General features: G+C 34.5%; 2 protein-coding genes across 2 annotated transcripts; both read left to right on the forward strand.

The window, feature by feature from the left end:
* The first annotated feature begins 5,398 nt into the window (after nucleotides 1-5,398).
* On the forward strand, nucleotides 5,399-6,318 carry LOC100263402 (CDGSH iron-sulfur domain-containing protein NEET). The gene is made up of 2 exons (XM_002269588.4): nucleotides 5,399-5,875; nucleotides 6,131-6,318. The coding sequence occupies exons 1-2, from the start codon at nucleotides 5,622-5,624 to the stop codon at nucleotides 6,228-6,230; spliced, it is 354 nt and encodes a 117-aa protein (XP_002269624.1). The 5' UTR covers nucleotides 5,399-5,621; the 3' UTR covers nucleotides 6,231-6,318.
* An 8,078-nt stretch (nucleotides 6,319-14,396) lies between these two features.
* LOC100263561 (xyloglucan galactosyltransferase XLT2) lies at nucleotides 14,397-16,326 on the forward strand. Its single transcript, XM_002270273.5, has one exon. It carries the CDS (start codon nucleotides 14,582-14,584, stop codon nucleotides 16,049-16,051), a length of 1,470 nt encoding a protein of 489 aa, XP_002270309.1. The 5' UTR covers nucleotides 14,397-14,581; the 3' UTR covers nucleotides 16,052-16,326.
* Nucleotides 16,327-17,583: the final 1,257 nt, after the last annotated feature.

Here is a 17,583-nt window from a genome sequence, read left to right on the forward strand (position 1 = left end):
CAAGGCCCGCATCTGCAGTTGTCAGATCATAGCTTTTATCAGATGATATGTCTATGCGTCTGAAGCCAACGTTAAAATGGTTGATCAGCCATAGACATATATTATGTCGTATCTCCTTGCAATTTAAGTTTAGAAGACCTCCAAACTGAAGGTCTCGAACCACTTTCAATTTCTCAACTGGCAGCCTGTTGCATAGTTTTAGGAATCTTGAAGATGAACAACGTGTGAACAATCTTGTGGCCTGTATTAAAAATGTAGGACATAATTAGTATCTTACACATGAATTTTAGTAATCAACGAAAAAATAAGAAAGTCAATATGATTACATAAACGTGGTCAAAAAAGAAAGACAATTGAATGAACTAACAAACAAAATAATGTGGATGAATAATTTACTACTGGATGTTTATGTAATAATGAATATGTAAGACCCATAACAAGTAATTGTGTTAAGTAGGTTAAAATATCAAGTATCCGAAATAAGTTATGAAAAATAAAAACCAAGAAATAATGCAATACCTCCGCAATGGCCATTGAAAAATGAATTTATTGTTGGATGTTTGAACGTTAGAAGAACCGGTAACTTCAAATGGGTGCTATAGTAGTTAGCGTTGACCTGGAGAGACTAATAATAAAGGGAAATGTCATTTGACTATTCGTACGATTAATCAGTTGGATAAATTTGGTAATGATATACCATATTCAGATTTATAAGGTAAAAATAAATAAAATAAATAAAAAATGCCAATTGAGGAAAGCGCTAACAGTTTGGGTGCAAACACATGTATGAACTACTATGCTACTGCCAACAGATCATATAAATTACTAAATAATAACTGGAATGGTTACAACGTGCGCAACAAGTATATCCCATTGAAGACAAATTAAAAAACAATTTTTAGTAGGTGTTAGGAATTCATGCCACATTCAAATAGGTGGAACCAGAAATGCTTGATAATGTAGATACACTGATGGAATTAAATAATAACTAAAAAGAAACCACATTCAAATTGCACTTTCAATTAAGTAGGTTAATCAAAGCAACTATAAATCATGAAAATAACAAAATAGTGCATCGTGCCTATAACCAAGCCAATACATAAGAACGAAAATCAACAACCCATACCATATACCCTACAATAGAATGTGTGGGATGATACAAAATATGAGAATCGTACAAGCACAAAAAAGGCACATGTCACGGCAACGGATTATTACATTTAGAGCGGTTGTGACCTATGTCATTGCATCGAGAGCAATGAATTGCTCTCTTCTAACTAAACTGTGACTCAATGCGTCTTTGGCGGGGTCTTCCTAAAGGACCTCTCACATGAGGGGGTTGGAGAGTAGGAAAGAATTTGTCGGCGCAATCTTGTAAACTCCCATCCTCACAAACTTTCGAAATATTGTGTGTTGGTAATGGTTGAAACTGACCCAAGTAAATCAAATGTTGCATGGAAACATTAAAACATGGGTCAATATAGTCATACACGTCGTGTCTCAATGTGTGGATGACAGCACATATGTGTGAACATGGCAAGCTGGACATTTTCCATGTCATGCAAGTACACGTACGTTGATTGATATCAACAACCAAATAAACCTCCCCAGTAAAGACCTTAAACGTCTCCCCCAAATAGGGCAACACACTAATCGGACCAGACCTCATGATATTTAACATTAGCTTCTCTTCAGTTTTCGGTCCAACCACGCTCTTCCACTTTTGTGTACTATGCATATGGGTGTCCAACATGGCTACAAGCTTATCCATGTGCATTAACAATAAAGTATAAATTGTTTGGTGACGCTTATCTCTTAACCACGCATTGAAGGACTCTACAATGTTAGTTGTCATTTTATCCCATCGTTTTTAAAGAAACTTTGATATTGCCCAATGTTTTGGATTGTTTTCCTCAACCCATTTTTCGAGGTTGTCATTGAAGCGTACAAGTTTTTCAATGGCCTCGTTGTAGTCTATCTCCAACCTAGCATATGCAATGCTGTCTAAAAGTAACAAAGCATATTCTTTCCCTTTCTTTCCTCTAATGTTTTGCTTATTCAAGAAGCTAGAAAAGTTTTCTTTCACATGTTGATAACAATATGCATGATTTCCTGTCTCGAACAACTCAGAAATACTATGCAAGATTCCCTGATATCTATCACATATAATAACAATTTTTTTACCATCTAAGATCCCCTTTAATTTCTCCAAAAACCAATATCAGTCCTCATAATTTTCTGAACTAACCACACCAAGGGCTAGAGGGAACATTCCATCATCTGCATCATATGCAATGGCAGACAAAAGAGCTCCCTTATATGGTTCGCTTAGATGGCAAGAATCAATAGCCAATACTGGTTGACACCCCTTGATGAACCCTTGAATTGAAAATGCATGGGCAATGAACAATTGCATGAAGTGACCTTCATGGGAAATGTACTCCGCAATTGTGCCGGGGTTGATTTCCCTTAGCCTATGGCATAACCAAGGGACAAACATGTAGGACTCACGTGGAGCTCCATATATGGGCTCTTTTGCCTTCTCTTTAAGGTGCCATGCTTGGTTATATGTCAATTGAACTCCATGATCACGTTCAAAATCCTTACAAATTTGACGGGGAAGATAGTCTGGAGTGGTTCTAAACACATCTTCAACAACAACCGCACCTCTCTTTGAAGAAACCTTAACCTTAGATGAACACTCATCTTGAGCTATATGATTATAATTCACTTGGTAAGTATGAACTCGCAAGATGACATTTCCCTCTACAGCGTGAGCTGTTATTTTCCAAGGACAACCCTCAACCAAACACTTTACAAACATATGCGTAAGGGAATTTTTCTTATACTTGTATTCAAACCTTCCACTTAATGACATCTAGTAAATTACGTTACGGAACTCCTCAGCATTTTTAAATGTATGTCCCGACCCTAATATTGCCTCACGAAAACGAATCAATTCCAAAGGGGTATACTCACTATCTGCACAACGCAACGCAAAACCTCTTGATAGCATCATAGTATTAGGAATTGCATCGCATGATGCATTAGAGGAAGGAAACAGCGCAAGTGGACCTCTGCATTTACATACATTAACATAATTAGACTACGTGACACGTAAAAGTGATATTCACAATATTTTAAATAGACATTCATGTTAAAGTCCATTACCCAATTGTCAATTCTATATTCGGTATATTTGCTTCAATGGCTTCCACACAGGGTAAGTATACTAGGTATACATTTGCAAAGTCATCACTGTGGGAAACCACGTTATCCAAGTCATCCTCATCTTCTAAATCTTGGATGACTTTGGGGTTGAACTTGAGGGTGTAGTGCATCTTCATCACATCAAAGAAGATGTCGAATTTCTCTAAGATTTTTTTGGTGAATTCTTCAAATGGCATTCCTTTATATATGTGAATACCTTTGCTTCTTCCACCCACATATTCCCATTGCCCATCATTTTTTTGGACAAGTTTGCCTCCCACAAAAATGTAACAATATATCCTATTAGTTGCATCCATCAACCTATACAAACATAGCACAAATTTCATATTATAGAACAAACAATTATGCATATTATAGAAAATGGGGTTGATCTTCTCTCCTATATGGCTTTTGGCTTTGAAGTTGACATTATTATTAATCGCCATGTCAAGTTTATCAGCCATCATTTATACATATATTTTTCCTTTTGTTACTTCACTTATTCTATTTTTTCACAAATTGGTTGACTCTTTCTCTGTTTTTGCATATTGCTATCACCCTCTGGATCCTAACGGGAACATCACAATTACTTTTGACACTCATAAATGGACAGATGATGGCTATGTGGTTAGTGTTTTGACTCATGCTTAATAGTCAACTCCAAATTTCTCTGAATTTCATTATGGTTGAATTGTATGTCGAAAATAATATTGACTTGCATGCGTTTGCTATTCAACAGCGGTGAATAGTAAACATGGATTGTTGGAAAGCGTTTTGGATTTCAATGAGAAATCCCTTGATTCATTTGTTATGTATTGAATCCCTAGTTGTTGGTCTGATTTAATAGAATTAAGGGTCATTGAACTAAATTGTTTCTTTATTTTCCATTTATCTTCATGTTAGCTATAGATTTCATGAAGTTGGAAATGATAATCTATCTACACATACTAAGTAGCCCACAATATCTCATACTATACGCTCACCATAACTTGGGTTTTATCGAAGAAAGTTAACAAACGAACTATCGAACTTAACTAAACTGCCACACGAGGAAGTCAATATAATGCTAAAAGATTTTATTTGAACCAAAGGAGGAAAAATATGTCTGCACTAATGCAAGGGGAAAAAAATAGAAAAAATATAACCAGTAAGTATATGTTGCCTTTTGAGCTGTTATTGGGCAGAGACAAGGAGGCGATGGTGAGAAAAGCAATCATACTTATGATTTCTCACTAGCGCTTCTAGTCCAATAGGACTCTTTATTTTTATCTTTCTTTTATAGGCAATCCAATATGACTTATAGGTTTTGATCCTAATCTGGTTTGAAATAACGCTAAATATATATATATATCAAAACTTTTTACCTGATGCTAAGAGAACCTCGCTCCTCAATTCAGACAGCAACCAACCTCCACAAGGTCCCACCTAACATCAAATATCCAACAATGCTCACCATAGAGGGCACCGCCGGTGGGGATGGATTAGGGTACAATATATGGCAAACTGAAATCGCAAGATAAATTAGGGCAATGTATTTGGGGTGAAATCAAATGCTCCGGATAGCCGAAATGAAGCATAAAATGAAATTGATCAACCTACTAACCTCAACTATCAACTACTTCGCCACAGAGCCCAAATCCAGTGGTGATCGTCGACGCCAATGGATCGATAGGGATGAAAAACTCCACTACCTACACCTAAAATCAGAAGGCCAGGAAATACGAGATCGAGAGATAATGAGATTGGCACTGAGGATTAGGGCATTCTTTGGGCAAAAGTGAGGAACGAAGTCGGGAATGTGAAAACGCCTAATGCAGACTCCAATTTGGGGAAAACAAAGGGAGAAATCCAACGTGGATTTTAGTTTTTTTTTAAAAAAATACCCAGCAAAGGGCATTTTCGGCAGATTATAGATGGCATATCTTTCTTATCAATTTTGAGACTTTGCTTGGGTGGTGGGGGCTTAATTTTGTAACATCTATGGACCAGTTGTTAATTTTGCCCACTTTGACCAAAACACAATTTTCCCTTTTAAAATCCTCATTCAGCACTTTATGTCAGATATTCACTAGGCCATGGGTTAGGTTGGGGTAGGAGTTGGATCATTGTGCCTTTTTAAAAGCCCATAAAATTTTAAAAACCCAAATGCTGAAAATTTATTAAGCACGTGAACCGCCAATTCAGTCCCGGCCCAAAGGCCCCAAAAAGAACAGTCGATTCAGTCCTGGTCCAAAGCCCCAAAGAGAACGTTGAGTAGCGTAGTTTCCTCTTCAACAAACGTGGCACTACATCACCCAATCGATTTCGACGCATCAGAAGGAGTGTGCCCTCCACAAGTTTCACCTTGATATAGATCCCCACCAACTCACCCTCTCCACCAGAAACGGAAGTGAGAGACAGGGATTTTCACAATGGCATCGGTGAGCATGGTGGGAGCTGGGTTCTCATACAGCGCAAGACCATCGCCGTCAATGGAGGCACTGAAGAGTGGCAGAGGAGGAAGAAGCTTCGGCACCCAATTCCCCATCTCTTCCTCTGGTGCAGCGAGGAGAGCTGTGGTGGTGAGGGCAGAGACTATAAACCCAGAGATTAGGAAAATTGAAGAGAAAGTCGTTGACTCTGTTCTTGTCGCTGAGCTTGCCAAACCCGTCACTGCTTACTGCAGGTACTTTCTGATTTTATGCTCTGTTTGGTTGTTGAGAAATACCAGGAAAACAAAAGAAAAAAAGGGAAAGTGGTATTCGGTCTCTTGATTTTCAAATTGTTTATTGGTACATATTTCCTTCCCAAAGTATCCCCATGTCGTGTTTTGTATGTCTGCTTGCTTGCTTGTTTTGTTGACCAATTCTTTACCTTCTTTGTTAGTGATAAAAGAATGGTATAGGTTCAATACCTTCAGTTAATGGCTATGTGGGTGCAGGTGTTGGAGGTCGGGGACTTTCCCACTCTGTGATGGAAGCCATGTGAAGCACAACAAAGCTACTGGAGATAACGTTGGGCCTTTGCTTTTGAAAAAGTAGTAATCTTTTCATCTCATTCATTTCTCGGCATGCTAGACTTGAAAACTGAAACTTCGGAGTTTATCTAATGAATGATGTTTCGATGCAATGTGTTTCTACCATACTTTTACTGAAACAAACTTAGTTTCATCTCACAATCGTAGAGGTCAAAGTACCGTTCATTTTTTCTTGTTCTTCGTTCTTGTCTGCAGCAGCAACAGAGTCATGAGGCAGAGGTCCTACATGACAACATGGTTTGTTGGGATCTCTGAATCATACAACATTATTGCTGAATTATGATATGTGACGGCCCAAAAACTTCTCAATCATTATTCAACAGCAAGAGCCCAGTTAGTGTTAATAAAGCAATATAAGGATGAACATTGTATTCAAAATTTATGTCAGGCAAATAAGACATTGCTTTGATGGAAGAGTAGGTAGGTTGGGTGCAGTTTTCAAATTTAAAGTGCGTTTGGGAGTGATTTTACAAAACGTTTCTAGCATTTCTAACACTTGAATGATGAAAATTTTCAAGCATTAAAAATATTAAAAACGTTTTCTAGGATCACTATAAAATAAGTTCTAAGAGTGTGTTTTACAGTGATTTTAGGAAATGTTTTTAGCATTTTTAATATTTGAATGATAAAAATTTCCAAATGTTAAAAATGTTTCCTAAAATCATTACTAAACGGGTTTTTAGAAAACCTTTTGAGTTGAATCATCTCAATGGAACTGTATATTGATTTTTTTGGGTTTTTATTACTACCAATTCTAGGGCAAAATTATTTAGACAGGGTTAGTGGAAGATTGGAACAAGAAGTTTATGAACTTCCTCAATCGTCAAAGTTGTGCCCTATTTTTTTGCTTTTGTTTATGGGCTAAAGCAACTGGGGTTTTGTTTGTCGAACAAAAGGTGTCACTGTTGTTTGATGGATCATGTTGGCTGTGATTGTTATTCAAGTCTACACACTCTGCAAATCATGAAATGAGTGAGATGAGGACAACACCTGTTTCCTTGAAAGCAGGCTCCCATAATGAAAGAAGCCCCTTTTTTGCTTTCATCTTTGAGTGTCATAGAATTTGCATCAAGAAAAACTATAGTACATTTTTGGGGTGCAACGATATCGCCCATAACCCCAAGGATGAGTCACCTAAATGATGGCTCTTAGAATAGGTTCTTTTAAGATGTGATGTCAAATGCCATAAAAAGTTTAGTTAATCTTTGTTAAACACCAATTGGTTTTCAAATGAGATGGTCAAAGTACGATCGAACATATGTTTGTGAAATATAATGGGGTGGTGAAGGTAATTATATTTCTCTTGTGAATGAAAGCAAAAAGAAACTATGACACAGAATTTAATGGTGATGTTTTCAGTAGTAGGAATTCATAATATTGTGGGGAAGTTCACAAATTTTGGGTTACATTGAAGTTGGGATGAGGTATCTATTGGTAATAAAAGGGGCTTATGGGATTTGAGATGGCAGGCCCCTATCATTTTGGCTTTTAGTAACAGTTTTCTGGGGACCTATGTGCTTGTAATTTTTTGTGGAAATTAGCTCTCGAATCCTGTTTGCCTTTGAAGAGTTGCAAGTGTAGGTGATCCACATAAATTTCTTTATTAGAATTTGTTCTTCCTCTTCACCTTTATGCCAGATAACTATGTGAATCTTATTATATGAATGAAAATCCAAAATTCAATTTGCCAAATTTTTTTTTTTTTTTATAGGAAACCACGCATGAATATATTGATAGAAAAAGAAGAACAATAGGAGGATGAGGAATCCTCCCGCCAAAGGTAAAACTAAACAACACAAAAAAATAACAAGACATTACACTGTCCTATTGGAACTACACACTGCTAGCCAATCTAGTTGTAATATATTAAGGGGAATGCCCTTAAAACCCGCTGAACAAAAAGCCCAAAAAGAAGCAAGGAAATGAATGGAGTTTCAAAAATTCTCTGAATTCCTAGCTTTGTCCTCAAATATCCTAGCATTTCTTTCCCACCACACAACCCAAATTAAAGCTATGCACGCGTTTTGCCACAAAACTAACCCTCTCTTGGACTTGCCAAAACCTTTAAAATTGATAAACATCAGATCTAAAATGCTTTTGAGAGGAACCCAATCCATCTTGGCTAGTTGAAATAGTCTGTGTCACAATCCCAACGTCACATAACGGTGAAGGAAGAGATGATCTTATGATTCCCCTTACTTCATACACAACTTACAAATGTCATGGCTAAGAGCTTTGTGGGCTCCTCAATTGTAGCAAGTCATTGGTATTTACTTTCTTGTGTGCCACAAGCCAGACAAAGACCTTAACTTTGAAAGGGACTTGAGATTTCCATACAAACTTAGTGGGGAAAAATGGAGATGAATCAATCTGCCAAAATTGGGAATTCATGCCTACTCAAATTTTTGTCAGAAAATTTTCCACGAAAACCTCAGGAAAAAAAAAAAACAGAAGAAAAAACATATGAGCCATTCTTTTTCTTTTTCATTTTCTTTCTGATCTCTCCTAGCTTGTAAGATCTCCATGGTAGCAAAACTGATCTCCTTGGCATGCATCCTGGCCAGCCACAAATTGATCTAATTGTGACATCCCACATTGGATAGTGGGAAAAGTTTCTGATGTTATATAAGTATAGACTCCTTGTAACCCAATGATGTGTTTTAAAGCTGTGAGGGTCCCTTTGGATCCAAAGCTTGGGAGTGGGTCGTTACACTAATAATCAGGGGAATACTAGTTCATCAACACGATTTGAATTCAATAAAATTGATTATTAAATAAGAAGATTTAAATATTAAACATATTTGATAAATTTAGTTGATTATTCAATGTTCAAGTCTTGACACAACACTAACACGAATTATAACCCTAGTATTATAGTCTACATGATTAAAAGTAAACAAATTCTTTACTTTTGATGAAGCAGAGGCCGCATGCTTTAAAAGAAGGATTCATGTTGGGGATTTTTTTCTTAATGGTTGTGACTTTGTGACAGCATCATATTTGTCCACATATTCATCAAGTGTTCTTTTTTTTTTTTCTTTTTTTTAACCTTTTCTTTTTCTGAGTTTGGATCGACTTGCTGGCTTGTGCCGCAATTTACGAAGCTGAATATGGTAAGGGCCAAGGAGTTGGGTCTGGATGATGTAGAATGCAATATGAGTAACCAAAATGCAGCTGTCATAGTGACTGGCTTTTTTTATAAGTTGTATTAAACGAAAGTAATCTATCATACAATTCCATACCTAGGAAGAGGAAAAAGTATTGTGGAGGACTTTGAATTTCATTGGATACCCAAACGGACCGTAACACGCAATGATTAAAGCCAATAACTAATGTTTAAAAAAATAATAAAAAGCTAATGACATGTGAATATTGCACCCTAAAGTGTGAAAAAGGCATTGGAAATTTGGAACATATGTTCCAACATATTTATATTAATTAATAAAAAAATTTAATTACCAGTCTTCCTTCAACCCAACAACCCATTATTCCAAAAGGCTAAAATTAAGAGAAATTTAAATGATAATGTTCCTTAACCCCACCACCCACTATTCCAAAACCAAGTTGGTAGACTTGGAATTTTTGTGGAGTTGGCCATGGCATTGGAGATTGGACTAACTTCTCTTGAAAGTTCAAATATAAGGTCAAATTTCACAACGCCATCTTAGACTCTTAGTTGTTTAGGAGTTGGCAACATTTCAAGAGTTGAATTTTAAATTTTCTTTGTTCAAAGATTGATATTGATTGTCTATTTAGGTGATTTTTTTCAAATATAATTTATTATAACCTTGTTTAATCTTTTTTCTTTCTTTATGGTTCTTCAATTGATCTCTTCCATTGATCTACAAGAAAGGAGAGAGTAAATGTTTTAGATTATCCCTCTTTTAACAATCAAGTTAATCATGATTTTGAATTTAAAGGACAAAACAAAACACGATGATAATTTACCTATTTTGTTTTGGGATTGCTTTCTTTTTATAAGTTTTTGAAAAGAATATTTATCATTTTAGGGGCATCCATGGCAAGGGCAATAGGAATGATGAATGTCATAAGTAAAATATTAATTTATGTATTCAATTTCGTTACTAGCAAAAGATGGTTCGTTAAACTTTAAGATGATTATTTTATGACTATCGAAAACAATCAAATCAGATGGTTCTATTTCTCAATTTTTTTTTTTACTTACTCCTATGAAATCAAGGTTGAAAATATTGAAAAATTAGTCATTTACAACCACTGATAAAGAATTCCTCAAAAAGTTAAAGATTAGTAATTTTTTTTAGGAAAAAAAAACAAAAAAAACATAATTGAATTGATGCTATTTACTTTTTAGAACATAGTGGAAAAAGGGAGGAGATTCTCGAAAGAAGAAAATAATCCAGTAACTTCAAAAGAATTGAATTAGTCATATGAGATAAAAATCTCATATATATGGTTTTGGAAATTGAGAGTAAGGGTGATTCAAATGTCAATTTTTTCACTACGGGCACCAAAAAAAACTAAACTTTGTCTTGTGTTTGTCATAATACAATTAACCTCTATATTTAAAATTTTAAAATTAGTGTTTATATTTGATGATGAGTTGACCCTTTGTGAGAATGACCTTTGCATAATATACACATACATTGTAACAAAAATGTCTCATCAATATAACGATGGTTGTGGTGATTAACTCATAATTAATTATTTCGTGTGTTAATATATTATTCCACCTACAAACCTTATAAAAAAGTCTGCGTTTGAAGGACACATGGTTAGTTTTCGTGGTCGGCAACAAGGCTAGGCCGCCGCCCCCGGGGAGAGTGGGAGGACACATGGGCAGGGACACCTGTTATAGGACCATGGTGCTTTGTGGTCTTGTCCAGCTGCACCATCCCCATACAATGAAGCTGGGGTGTTTCAATGGGTCGGTGAGGGTTTAATATACTTCGATCACATGATTCATGATCACCACCTTCACTCTTGACATCACCCACCTCTATATTCAAATCTTTTTTACTCCATTCCCAGATCTGGGCCATTTGATAAACTTTATTTTACAAAGTATTAAAAATGATAATTTAGAAATTCACTCTCATTCACATTCTTTCCAAATGGGTTTGATACGAAATTAATTATTTTAGATATTTAATCAGAAAAATAATTGAAAAATGAAGAATTAAACATATTCAACTCATAAAAATTACAATCCACTGAGAACATATAATTTTTTTTTTTTTTTTTTTTACCATGGTGTCCCTCACAATAAACAACTTATGAGTTAAGAGTACATGATTGGACCAAAAGAGAAATGAGTTAATGGGATAAAATAAAATAATAAATAAATAAATAAAGAGAGAGAAATATGTAATGTTTTGGTAGACATGAATTGAAAGGGTCTTCAACCACCCACCTGTTATTTTGATAAGCATCACAATCATAGATTTGAAATCAATGCATCATTAATAACTATCATTTTTAAAATATTTTCTAAATTTTTTAAATATCTAATTTTTTTAAATATTTTTTAAAAAAATATATTTTTTAAGCTAAAAATACTCTCGATAATCCTTACCGAACCAACTTTTATTATTAATCTCAAAAACTTTGTTTCATAATATTTTTATTTGAATTATTTTTAATAAAAGTGTATTTTCTAAAAGTTTTTTTAAAAGGTAATTTAGTTTATCTAAAAATCATTATAAATGATTTTTTAATTTTTTTAAATATAAATTTTAAATTTTATCAAATATTTAAGGTCTATATGTAACAATATGTAACAAGAGAATGATTTTTTGTTCTTCAAAATAAAAAATTAAGAAAACATGTTTGACAATTAAAACTTGTTTTTTATTTATATTTTTTGATAATATATTTTAAAATTTTAATATTATTTTTATTTGTTTTTTAAAAACTGTTTTAAAAAATAATTATACAATAGGTAAAATGATTAAATATTAAATATTAAGCATAAAAATTATTATTTAAAAATATTAAAAACCAAACAATTCTAAAATCTAAAGGCAAAAAGCTTGTTAAAGAATCATTTTTGAGCATAAATTTTTTTCCAAAAATATTTCTTTTAATTAATATTTTAAAAATAATTATTTTTCATCAAAAAGAAACTTTTTAACCAAAAGTCTACCGAAGAGTTCCTGACAACTCAAAAGTGGCTTCAAGGGAATGATTTTCCAAACTCCCATTTACATTCAATTTATCATGAGTCATGATCGGGATCAGCCAGAGTGTAAATGTAGACGGTAGACCGAAGCCTCATGGTCCGTTAAACACACCCAAGACTTTCCCCTCCCTTTTGTCGGCAATCCACCAAAATCCTAGCTTACTCGATTGGGCCCATGAAAAGGCCCATAGGTTCGGACGCTAGCTAAACTTTCCTCCACTGATACAGCTATGGCGGACGCCACCTGCACCCCCATTTAAGTGTATTTTATAACACGCTTCACGTCCGTTGCCATTTGAAGCTCGAACCAATTAGCTTCTCCGTCTTCGATGACAGCACTAGGAGAGGTGTCACAGTCGCCACTTGTGGCCCCTCTATGATGTGCACGTCCACATGGCATGTTCTCCTACTCCTCTTTTCCATTGTTGTTCAAAACAGTTTTATGTTTTTTCTAAACAAAAAAATAATAATGTTTTATCTTGGTAAACTTATAATAAATAACAATTTTTTAGAATTTATTTTGAAAAATATATATTATTTATTAAAATAAAAATAAATTTTTTTTATGATTTTTAATAGTATTTTGAATTATAATTGAAAATATGGAAATACTTTGAAAACTTAAGACATCTTTGCTTATTGTTTTCAAAAGTAATTTTGAAAAATAAATTTTAAGAACGTTTTAAAATTATTATTTGATTTTTATAGAATAAAAGTTTATTTGAAAACTTAAAATGTTTTTAATATTTTTAAATATATTTTAAAAATAATTTTTATATCTAATTTTTATTTTTAAATTATACATGTTTTATATAATTATTTTTAAAAAAAACCCTAAAAAAATGAAACAAAAAAAAAGTTAAAAGATATAATCTAAAAACACTTTATTTTTTGTTTTTAAGAACATAAAACAGTTATTGATTGTCAAATATGTTTTCAATATTTTTTTGTTATAAAGAAAAGAAAACTGCTCTAAAAAACAGTTTCCAAATAAACCCTTAAAATATGTTTTATAATTGTCCTAAAATAACATAATATTATTTTTTAAAAATAAAAAAAAAATAAAACATCCTTTATAATTAGAAGAAAAAAAATTTCCGTAAATTTGAATACAATTAATTTTTTGAAAAGATATTTCATTTATTTTCTAAGAATTGTTTAAAAAAATAATAGGATTTATATAAATAATAATTGAAATAAAGTGTTACATATCAAATTTATTTTAAAAAAATATATTTGAAAATATGGAAAACAAGTTAAAAAACATTCAAATTCTTACTTTTATTTTAGAAAACATTAAGAAATTATTTTTAAAATTTGTTATCCAAAATTATTTTTTAAAATAATTTTAAAATATTACTTAATGTATTAAATAAAAAAATATTTTTCATTGTTAAATTTTTAAACAGAATTTATTTCTGAAAACAGTTAAAAATTATGTTTAAGAATTATTCTCAAAAGTCCCTTTCAAAAACCTTATTGAAAATGTTTTCAAGCAGTATGGAAAATGATATTCTACCTAAAATAAAAATAAAAATAAAAACATTGACTATGTTATATTATCTGTAGTCTTCTAGAAACGTCTATTTTAGTGAATTTTATCTCCCATAAGAGCGGTTTCTCTCTCCTCCAAAACTAATCAGGTGACGTGTTTTCCACCTTTTTTTAATTGTTAGCGAGGTTAATTATTAAAATATTTATGATTTTTGTAAATTTATTTTTGATTTATTTCTTATTTAAATGAATTAATTTTTTTTGTTACTGGTTTCAAACTTTCAATTAGTGGAAAGCAGAAACAGTATAGTTTTTATTTTGTTTGTTTTTCAAAAGCACCTGAGCCTCGGTTGCCTCGCTAAGGAACAGTAATGGAGTTTTTGACCTCGCGATATCGTACGTAAGACAAGGAGAATCCACCGCAGAGGAACCGACGCCAACTTTTTACCGGTACATTGCAACCACAACCTCCACGTGGCCATTTAAAATGGGCTTCGTTACCTGTCGGTTCCACTTGTAACCGGTAAGTTTACCGGACACATGTCGCCACTCGGTTCTCCTCCGGATGAATGAAAAATCAGAACAAGTTCGAAGCCTAGGAACCAATATCACCGCTTTGCACGCTGTTTTTTCTCCCACACGCCACGAACCCTAGGTTTCCGGCCACGATTTCGCCGGAGAATCCCTAAACCTACTCTCTGATGCTTCCCGTTTCCGATAACCCCTCGACGGAACTCCACAAAAAACCCAAAACCCCTCTCTTGTTTGATCGAAAGAGCTCTTTCAGCTCGCTCCAAGCTTATTTCTCGGTTTACCACCCTCGCACATGGCTCATCTTCACCATTCTTCTTCTCCAAGTTCTCCTTTTATTCATGGCTCGTTCTCTCCCCATATCCATCTCCATTCCTCGCAACCGCCAACACTTCCCGACACCTTTCACCGCTCCCGCCGTCCAAGTCTCCGGCAACCCAGAATGTGCCTTCGGCAAGGTCTATGTCTACGATCTCCCTTCGTTCTTCAACCGGGAACTGGTGAAGAACTGCGACAAATTGAACCCGTGGAGCTCGCGGTGTGACACGCTGACGAACGACGGGTTCGGCCAGAGAGCCACTGGACTCGCCGGTGTAGTGCCGGAGGATCTGATGCCGGCGTGGTACTGGACGGACCAGTTCGTGACGGAGATTATCTTCCACAACCGGATTTTGAAGCACCCGTGTAGAACGTTTGAGCCAGAATCTGCTACGGCGTACTTCATACCGTTTTACGCTGGACTCGCAGTTGGCAAGTATCTTTGGTCGAATTGCAGCCGTCAGGATCGCGATCGGCACGGCGAGATGTTGCTGACGTGGGTCAGGGACCAGCCGTACTGGAACAGATCCAACGGCTGGGATCACTTCATCACACTCGGTCGAATCACGTGGGACTTCCGACGGTCCAAAGACGAGGACTGGGGGTCGAGCCTCATCTACATGCCACTGATGCGAAACATCACACGCCTCCTCATCGAACGAAACCCTTGGGACTACTTCGACGTAGGTGTACCCTACCCCACTGGATTCCACCCAAGGTCCGACGCCGACGTCCTCCAGTGGCAACACCACGTCCGCACACGTAACCGCACCACCCTCTTCTCCTTCGCCGGCGCGACACGCGGCGCAATTCGCAACGACTTCAGAGGCCTCCTGCTGAGACACTGCCTCAACGAGTCGGACTCGTGCCGAGTCGTGGACTGCGCAGGAACTCGTTGCTCCAACGGCACATCAGCGATTCTGGAGTCGTTCCTGGACTCCGACTTTTGTCTGCAGCCGAGAGGCGATAGCTTCACGCGCAGGTCAATTTTCGACTGCATGATCGCCGGCTCGATCCCGGTCTTTTTCTGGAGGCGAACCGCGTATTTCCAATACGAGTGGTTTTTACCGAGTGAACCGGGGAGTTACTCAGTGTTTATACACCGAAACGAAGTGAAAAACGGAACATCTATAAGAGGAGTTTTAGAGAGTTACAGTAGAGAAGAAGTAAGAAAAATGAGAGAAAAAGTGATTGATTATATACCGAAATTAGTGTATGCAAGACCCGATGCGGGTCTGGAGAGTTTCAAGGATGCTTTTGACGTTGCCATTGATGGGGTATTGAGGAGAATGAAGGAGCAAGAGGGAGGGTATAAGTGGTAGTAAAAAGTAATCAAGAGGGTAAATTGGGGATATTCGAGTTGAGTCAGCCTGCCAATATTAAGGTAAATAAATAACAAATATTGGATAGGATTCGGAATTTTCAGAGGGGAAGTGGTAGTTATTAGTTAGTACAATTTTTATATCACTCTAATGATGCAGGTATACATTTGTAAAGTTGAATGTCACCACACTTGTATTCTTTAAATCTGTATTTTTTGTTTTTTTGTATTGGAATGCTTATTTTCTTAAAATGAAATAAATGTGATTTGAGGGAATGTATGAGACAGTAGTGTGAGTGGGGTCATGTTGTCATTTGGATTATTGAAAATTATTAATGATATGCAAAAACAGTATTATTTTGGATGGCATAAATTAGAAAAAGCCAGATTAAGTTAAAAGCTTTTATATATATATATATATATATATGTTTATTACACTTTATCTTTTTCTACATTACTCGTGAAGACATACGAGGTTGCCATCAGTGTTATCGTTATTTAAAATATTATGTATTACATGTAATTATAAAACATAGATGATATAAACTCGAAATTTAAAAAATTATAAATTACATGTAATTATAAAGCATTGTATTTTTTTCGATTTTAAAAAGGGTAATATACAAAATGCTATATATATATATATATATTTATATAAAAGTTAAAACTGCAACCTCTTCCATGAAAGACTGCAATGGGGGATATGTGGGGGCATGGTCCCAATTCATTTTATTAATACACATGTGCTTGATTTATGGCTTCTCTTCCTTCTTTCTTTCTTTATTTTATTTTATTTTTATGTGGCCAACAACAGTGTTGATAACAAAACCAAAGGACTGCACTTTTAGGTGAATGGTTCAAAAAATTGCAATTCAAGAGGCTTTTTGGACCACTGGTCCAAAACACATATCATAAAATACTATAGAGTATAGACTTTGAATTTAACATGTATAATATTATGTGAATTAATTAATTTAAATTATGGCGAATAAGCATTTGCTTAGTTTTTTTAATCTTGTTTTGTTGGTAATGAAGACTAGAGGGGTTGGTGGGTAATGTCTTTTACATGGAAAAAGGAGGGTTAAAAGCAAATAAAATATGGATGGAATCTCAACCCTTTTTTAACTTTTCCCACTTAGTAACACATCAATGCAGATGAAATTGGCCCTACATATATATATATATATATATATCCTTCAATTATGGGACAAAACATGACCTAAGATTTTGTAGGTTTGAAAGTCTTGATAGGTTTAGAATTATATTTCAGAATCTGTTTTGATAATGATTTTAAAAAATATTTTTAGTTTTAAAAGTGGTTTTGAAGAAAAATTAAATGTTCAACAAAATTTATGAAATATTTTTTTTTTTTTAAATCTTTAAATAAAATATTTTTATTAAAAATATTTTAAATAAAACCACTGTTAAATGCATTATTAATATTTAAAAATATTTTTCATGACAAAATTTAAATTTATTTAAAATAACTTAAATGATTTTTGAAATATTTTATTTTGGTATAAATAGTACTAC

The sequence above is a fragment of the Vitis vinifera genome, chromosome 16 (genome assembly GCF_030704535.1).
Source record: "Vitis vinifera cultivar Pinot Noir 40024 chromosome 16, ASM3070453v1".
In the NCBI taxonomy this organism is placed as follows: Eukaryota; Viridiplantae; Streptophyta; class Magnoliopsida; order Vitales; family Vitaceae; genus Vitis; species Vitis vinifera.

What these genes read in the sequence shown, in the direction of transcription:
- LOC100263402 (XM_002269588.4), top strand. Translation starts at nt 5,622, where the DNA reads ATGGCATCGGTGAGCATGGTGGGAGCTGGGTTCTCATACAGCGCAAGA. An exon ending in CCCGTCACTGCTTACTGCAG is followed by an intron (nt 5,876 to 6,130) that starts GTACTTTCTGAT and finishes ATGTGGGTGCAG; the next exon opens with GTGTTGGAGGTCGGGGACTT.
- LOC100263561 (XM_002270273.5), top strand. Translation starts at nt 14,582, where the DNA reads ATGCTTCCCGTTTCCGATAACCCCTCGACGGAACTCCACAAAAAACCC.